Source organism: Chionomys nivalis, chromosome 8, assembly GCF_950005125.1.
Source record: "Chionomys nivalis chromosome 8, mChiNiv1.1, whole genome shotgun sequence".
In the NCBI taxonomy this organism is placed as follows: Eukaryota; Metazoa; Chordata; class Mammalia; order Rodentia; family Cricetidae; genus Chionomys; species Chionomys nivalis.
In genome coordinates, this window is record NC_080093.1 from 79,555,108 (window position 1) to 79,562,607 (window position 7,500).

The 7,500-nt window shown below is 52.0% G+C and overlaps 1 protein-coding gene across 3 annotated transcripts in view; it reads right to left on the bottom strand.

Annotated features, from left to right (window-relative positions):
- Xylt1 (xylosyltransferase 1) overlaps positions 1–6,193 on the bottom strand; it is a 292,416-nt gene extending 286,223 nt beyond the window's left edge. For all 3 annotated transcript variants that reach the window (XM_057779365.1, XM_057779364.1, XM_057779363.1), the window contains exon 1: positions 5,685–6,193. In XM_057779365.1, coding sequence (XP_057635348.1) covers positions 5,685–6,029 — 345 coding nt within the window. In that variant the 5' untranslated portion in view covers positions 6,030–6,193. The remainder of the gene's footprint in view (positions 1–5,684) is intronic.
- Between the last annotated feature and the right edge of the window lie 1,307 nt (positions 6,194–7,500).

Here is a 7,500-nt window from a genome sequence, read left to right on the forward strand (position 1 = left end):
TCTTCATCTACATGAGCACAGCAACAGTTGTGTAACAACTGCCTGGAGGGAGGGGTGCCCAGTGAGATGCTGTCAGCAGAGCCCTTTTTCATGCCTGCACTAAAACGACTAATCCTAGAGCCAACAATTCTGAGTTCAGCACACCCAGTTTCGACTTTGTATGAGATGAGCAACAGAACACAGGACACCTTGCTTCCTGGAGTGGAGCTGTAGACGCTGAATGGCTAGTAGAAGGAGGGATAGCCTGCTGTAGAGAGAGGCAAAGACATAGAGACATACATATAGACAGACAGATTCATGCATGCGCGCGCGCGCGCGCACACACACACACACACACACACACTGGGTGGGGATTTGGTGGGAATAAATTTAATAGATGCAAAAGCCTAAAACACCAAGATAATGTCTGGCATACAGCCAATGCTCAATAAATGTTACTCTCCTCTCTACCTCATTCTGTCCTGTGCCAAGGCTGGCCCATGCCAAAGGACCCTAAGGCATTCTACTGCAGTTTTGCTCAACTCTATTGTGTGGGGGAAAACTAAGTAACTTTAAAAAAGCAAATGTTTATTCCAACACACTCTTGGGTTTCCTTCTGAGAGACCAGCTAGCACTAGAGTGTCAGTCTGGGCCCAGAGCAAGTCAGTTCTCATGAGTCAGGACCTTTCTCTCTCTTCATCCCACGGAGGTGGCTCCAAGTTACAGAGAAGCTGAGAGAGACCTGCCCAGACCATGGAGGCAAGACAGTACAAAGCTGGGACCTGACCCTCTGTATATCAGAAGGTGTCCTGTTGACTCTTACATTTGTGTGGGGCCTATCACATGTTCCAGGCCTGGCAGAACACATCTATAATGCCAGCACTCGGAGGTGGTAAGAGACAGATCCTTGGAGCCCATTGGTGAGCCAGCCTTGTAAAATCAGTGAGCTTCGAGTTCAGTGAGAGACCTTGTTTCAAAAATCGAGTTTGGTAATGCTGGGGGCTTCCCAACATTGATCTTTGGCCTCTATACACAAGCACACATAGATACACATGTACCCAGATACACATGACTACACACCCACATGAACATGAATGTATACATGAGCATGTATATCACACACAGTCACACAGAGATCGGGGGAGAAGGGAAGAAAAAGGGGGAGATTATAAAGGACAATCTGATGGCTGGAGGACCCCCACCCTGCACAGTTGGTGTATTGGTGGGGCATCTGGAGTCTCTGCATACAGGTTTACAATCCTCTCCCTGTAGAAACTTCAGAGTAGACAGGTAGAGTCACATCACAGAGGTAGACCTAAGGATACTTCAAACTCTAAATCACACATGGACCCCACACACTGATATCAAGTTTCTGCCCTAACTAAAGTCACCAGCTTTCTTTCCCATTAAGACTATGTATCAAAGTTAAACAATCCCGGAAAATACGGATTTTAAGCCTCAATTGGTCTCCAACTTGAAAATTAGCAAACATGTTACCACTTAACCTTCTAAAGGTTTAAAAAAAAAAGAACTGACAGACCAGGGAGAACCCTCGTGTAAGCGTGGAAGGAGAGTGACTGCATGCATGCATACATAGCCTGAAATATCCTACCTCCTAAATACTCTGAAACGCAAATTTCCCACGTACAGCCATGACATTGTGAGCAGAAAATTCTAACCCTGATTCATGACAGGTCACAGCTAAAAGACAGGCACAAATAATGTGCAAAATTACCTTTCAGCCATGGATATAAGCATACATAGCATACAAATGAAGTGTTCAAGCCATGCGTGGTTGCATATAGCTATAATCCCAGAAGGGTCAAGATTTTGTCACTAGCCTAGGCTACACAGCAAGACAAGCAGGAGCAGGAGCAGAAGTAAGAGAGAAGCAGGGGAAGGGGAGAAAGAAAGAAGAAAAAGAGAGAAAATGAAAATAATTTTGTTTACTTTTTTGTGTATTTAATTTTGGGTCCCACCCTTCACCGTACCTTGCTATTTACATGCTAATATTTCAAAATATCTTTCAAAATCCAAATTTCGAAACACTCTTTCATACAAAGTGCTTCAGATAATTGATACACAGCCTGTATTTATTATATTATCATTAAATTATATAACTACTTCCGCTTTTATTTATCTATTTTATTTAACAATTTCAGTGTGTGGTTAAGCAGATGGCAATATCTGCAGTAAGATATATATTGTTCAAGGATACACACTTCTGTATACAAAGTATACAGAAAATACTTTGCTCAGAAAAGACCATTCCACTGGAAGTGAAGAGGAAACAAGTCACCCGCCAGACACTCTTTGTTTTGTTCTCTCGCATGTAAACATTTGGACAGAAAGAAAAGCTTTGCCTCCAACGCCACTGGAACCTTCTTTCAAAGTCCCTGCTGCTGTGCGAAAGAGTCCGGGGTTATCTGAGTGATGTGAAGAATGAGAAATCCCTGCTGAAAAGTCACATTTCAAAGGGGTGAGACTGCACAAAAACCCCGCTTACTGTAAGTGTGCAGCGGGCAAGGATAATACAAAACTAGATTTCTTAAAGGGAACTTAGTAAGTAACAGTGTATCTCAGGGCACAAGGGATAAATGCTGGGACTACAGAGACTGGCAAGGGAAAAAACAATAAAGGTGTGGCATTCACAGGCACAGCTTTCATTTCCTCCCAAATCCATTCAAGACCTTCTGCTGGTTGACATTTTGACAGTCTCCTCATCCCTCCTACTTTACCTCATCCACGGCTCAGTGCTCTCTGTTTTATATTCCGAGACTACAGTAAAGTCCATGTCTTACTGAGATCCAGAGAAAACTCCCCGCTACAGAACTCAGCTATAATCTGCTTCGAGCTAATGTATGAGTTCAGAGAGGCTGAGTGGAGAAGGGGATGCCAGCAAACCTTTGCAGGAATGCCCATCTCACCACCATCCTCGTCAGAGGGCACACACATTCTGACCCTGCCTGCGTACAAACCTGGGTGCTCCGTTCTTCCTTCTTTAGTGTCCCCAATGCCCAGCCATCGGCACAAGCTTTGTACACAAGCGCTGCTCTAAACAGGAAAGACTCACAGTTCAGAAGCTGGGAGAGAAAAAAGCAGCCAGGGGAAGCCGACAGGTACTGGTTAGGGAATACTTTATCCATAACAACTACGTGGCACCCTTTGCCACCCACCCACCCAGGCCATGACTGTCCACCCTACCCTGCCTGCCACGAAGTGGAACACAAAGATGAGCATCACTGTCCAAACATATGCTTCCATGATATTTGCAGAAGCCATCTGGAAAAAAATCACAGTGTGTGTGTGTGTGAGTGCTCCTGTGCCTGCTGACTTGTGCACACATATGTGTGCACAAGTGTGTGTCTCACTCCTGAATGCCTTTCTGGAATCCCTCTGCATCATCATGCAGGCAGAAAGCCCAGGCAGGGTCCAGAAATGAACAGCATGTTGCAAGGGGCCTCCGTGGTTGTTAGCAGTCTGTGGTTCTCTGCTGCATCCTAAGCTCCAGCTCTGGTGGACTTTGGGAACAGCCTGCCCCCTTCTGGTCTCCTTGAGCTCCACGAGAGGGCAGGGGTTGGGGTGGGCACAGCTTTAGGAGGATAGACCCCCAAGCTTTAGCCATCTTATGCACAATGCAGCCCCTGGGGATGAACGTGAGAGAGGGGGAAGAGAGCAGAGGGGCAAGCATATGACAGAAAACTCAAGTCCAGGAGCGGCAACAAGAATGGACAGCTGACAACTACCAGGAATGGAAAAGTGAAAGAAAAAAGAACAAAATGCATATATGTCTACGTGGGGAGGTAAAGAAATGGAGGCACTGGAGGGCACAGGCGGGAGGATATATGCAAACCTATGGATAAAAGCAAAATTGTGGACAAGCCCAGTAACTCTGCTGCTAGGACTGGGAATCCAAAAACACACTTAAAAGGGGAAGTGGCACCCTGCCATCCACCTTTCCAACTGCAGACCTGATGTGACTGGGCTAGGACAAGAGGGAATAACACGCCTAGCTGAACACACATGGAGGAGTTGCGGATCGCTTCAGAACATCAGGGAGTTATGAAGAAATTGTCAGCTGGCTTCTTTTCTTCCCTTCTCATTTATCTCAACAGGTGGTCTGCGTACCCTGAAAGTGCCTCCTGAACCCCATTTGCAGAAGGCACAGTGAGTCCCATGGTCCCCTCCCGAGCCTGTCTGTTTCCACACTGGGCCAGCAGTACATGCTCACAGTCTCTCTCACCTCCCAATAGGTCTCTAATTCCAGAAAGAATATTATTTCAGTCGGAACACATGATCAACTCTGGGAGTTCAAAGACAGAGAGTGCCTGGGTCCCCTTGGGTACAAACAAGAAGGACTTGGGGACATTGAAAATGCTCCAGTTCTCACCCACAAGCCTCAGTCTGCTCTGCACCACAGGTGAGGGCAAGACTTTTCCCTGGCGGCTACCCAGCAGTCAAATGCCGTCAGATCCAGTCCTGAGACTGCTCCAGCCCACAGGCTACAAGAGCTATGCTCAGGCAATAAGGGTCTAGACAACCCCAAGGAATTTGAGCACATCAAAAAGCATTTCTGACATACAGTGTCAAGGTGGTCTTCAGCAAGAGCTGTTGGAGTAACCAGCAATAACAAGGACTGTTCTCTTCCTACAGATCCTAGAAACACTCCCCTGGTGGCTACTGTCCTTCAGAAGCTAGGCAGTTCTCTACAGGGAACTGGGATGATGGACAGTCAGTCACATGGCATATCGAGCCAGCTCTCAGACAGACAGTCATTCATTCCCACGCAGAGCAGAGACCCTTGCCACAGTTAGGGACTCAGTTCCCCTGCCCTCCTGGCTCAGACGAAGGTGAAACAGATATCCACAAAGAAGTTGAAAAAAGGGGAGGAAGACAAGCTGGCACCCCACCTAGACAACCAGGTAGCCCTAGAAGAACTGTGGGAAACAGTTTTGGAACCCTGACTGTCTGCATCCAAGCACACCCAGAGGTGTGGTGATAGTGTAGTCAGACAAAATGACAGTAAGTGCGACGGGCCACCTATGTCAAGTCAGAGACAGCTAGCTGGGACTGACGGCCAGTGCCCCGAAGCAGCGGATTCCGGAGGAGGTGAAGTCAGAGAGGGCAGGTGATGGCAAGGTTAGGGACTGAGGAAGGTTGAAACAGGAGCAGCAGACACCCAGGGAAAACAGGACCCAAAGTCAGATCAGCCACGAGTGACCCAGTGTTGATTTGGGTACCAGGGACATGGCTTGAGTGAGACACTCATTCCAGGTCCCTTCCCAGCCCACGGCAAACAGTTCAGACCAGAGAGGCTGCGTGGAGAACCACCCCTGAGCAGCGGCTGAGGATCGGTCACGATCCCATGCACGCACTCGGGTGGGAGTGAGGCTTCAACACCCCCACCTAGAGAGCAAGTAGGGTACCCAGCAAGAGTGACAGGGAACAGGACCCTCTTGAAAGAGCGTCTCCCCTGGAGCTCACTTTCTAGACCCCAAGGGGGCGGTCCTCAGACTCCGCACAGAGCAGCGCTGCTCAGTGCACGACCCTGCAGCTGCCCAGGGCAGCCAGGGCAACCAGGGCGCAGAGTCCCTTCGGATACCCGGACTGGGGTGGCAAGGACTGGTGGGAGGCGTGGGTAGGGTCTCCCATCTGTTCCTCTCTGTCCGCGTGGCTACCGATCCCCTTCTGAAAGGGCACCTTACCCTCGTCCGGGCGGCCAGTGCCCCGCGGCTGCCAGGCTGCTGCGCGCGGGCTCCTCCGGGGCCGCCTCCCCGTGCTCCTCCTCCGCCTGCTCGGCCTCCGGGTCCTCCACGGGCTGCGGGCGGATGGGCAGCAAGGTCCCTTCGCTCCCGGCGAGGGGCCGCGGGCTGCTGCTGTTGCTCGGCTGCTCCCGCCGCTGCCCCCGCGCGCCGCCGCTCGCCAGCTCCGGAGTCCAGGCTGCTGAAATTCCACACCACCAGCGTCTGCAGCAGCAGCACCATGAGCGCCGCCAGCAGCGCCGAGTGCGAGCGCCGCGCCAGCCTCCGGGCGCACGGCGCCGCCACCATCTTCCGCGGCGGCCCGGGGCGAGCGGGGTGCCGGGACACCCGGTGCGCGCTCTATCCCGGGGGCTCCGCGCTCGGGCCCCGCCGCCGTCGCCCGGGCTCGCCGCTGCTCCTCCTCCTGCTCCTCTCCTCCACCACCTCCACCTCCCTTTCCTCTTCTGCCGCCGCCGCCGCCGCCGCCTCCACCGCCGCGGCGCGGAGTTTTCAGACGGGCAGGGACCCGGACGTCACCAGGAGGAGGGGAAGGCGGGAGGCGGGCGCGGGGAGGCCGCGGAGGGGGCGCGGCGCGCGCGCGCGGGGACACGACGAGAGGAGGGAGCTAGCCCTGCGCGATTCCTCTCCTCTCCGGCCAGGGTCCCCACCCCACCCCCAGGGTTCTGAGGCGGGCGTTCGGGTGACCAGGCCTGGGGAAGGGGCCATGAGGGACCCGGGCCTTGAGCAGAGGGCGGGGCCTGGAGGAGGAGCCGAGGGCAGCGTGGGGAGGAGAAGGTGAGGGAGGGGGCGGGAGCGAGAGAAACAGACAGACATCCCCAAAACGGCGTGGGAACAAGGTGGGGGTGCGGAAAGGTCAGTGCTTTGGGTTGAGACAAGGAGAGTGGGAAATAGACGAGCCAACGGGGCAACTCGGCTTGCGGAGATTAGGAAAAAAGAGGGAGGGGTCCTGAGACCCTATGTTCCATGTGGCAGAAAACTAAAGGCAGAGTTATAGGAGGAGCGGAGTTTTCCGTCCCGAGATCTTCGGTTACACTGAGAAAACCTTGGCAGGTGGAGATGGAAGGAAACGTGGGAGTGTCACAGGTCCGGGCTCTTGCTGACCGGGATTCCTGGATCACTGAGTGAAGTGATGGGGAGGAGTTTCTCAATGACTCTCTGAGGTTAATCAGCAGAAGCTTTGTGACTTCTGAGTCACCCCCCACCCCAGGGCCAACTGAAGATGCAGGGCTCGCTGACTCACTTCTCCGGTCCCTAAGGACTCACAATCCAACATCCACCAAATCCAGTTGGCAAGTGGATGCTTTGGTGGCTAAAGGAGTTTCCCAGCCCTCCCCAGCCATAACAGACAGTGCCTGCCCAACCACAGAGTCTCCCTTCTTGCCCTGCTTTCCGTCCAGCCAGTCCTGATGTCTGACTCTCTGTGTGTACTAAGTTGAGAGCTGGGAGAGTCCAGCCTTGCTATGTAAGGAGAAGCACTTTTCTCCAGTTCTGGTTGGTGACCTTGAACCTCCAGGACTACCCCTTGACCTTGTCCTGTGCTCTCTCCTCTACCAAAGAGAGTTTGGAAGGAATATTCTCTCTGAACTCAAATTTCCCCCAGCCCTCTCTGATTCAGTCTTAGTGTCTTTTCTTTTTGCATGTCTGCACAAGGAGGGGACTGATGTCTCTGTCGCTGAGTTGGGAATTTACAGTGAATTCTTGACTTTTTGCCTCTTGCCTTTTTGAACAGCATCCTGGTTTTTACAGTGAAGAGAGTGGA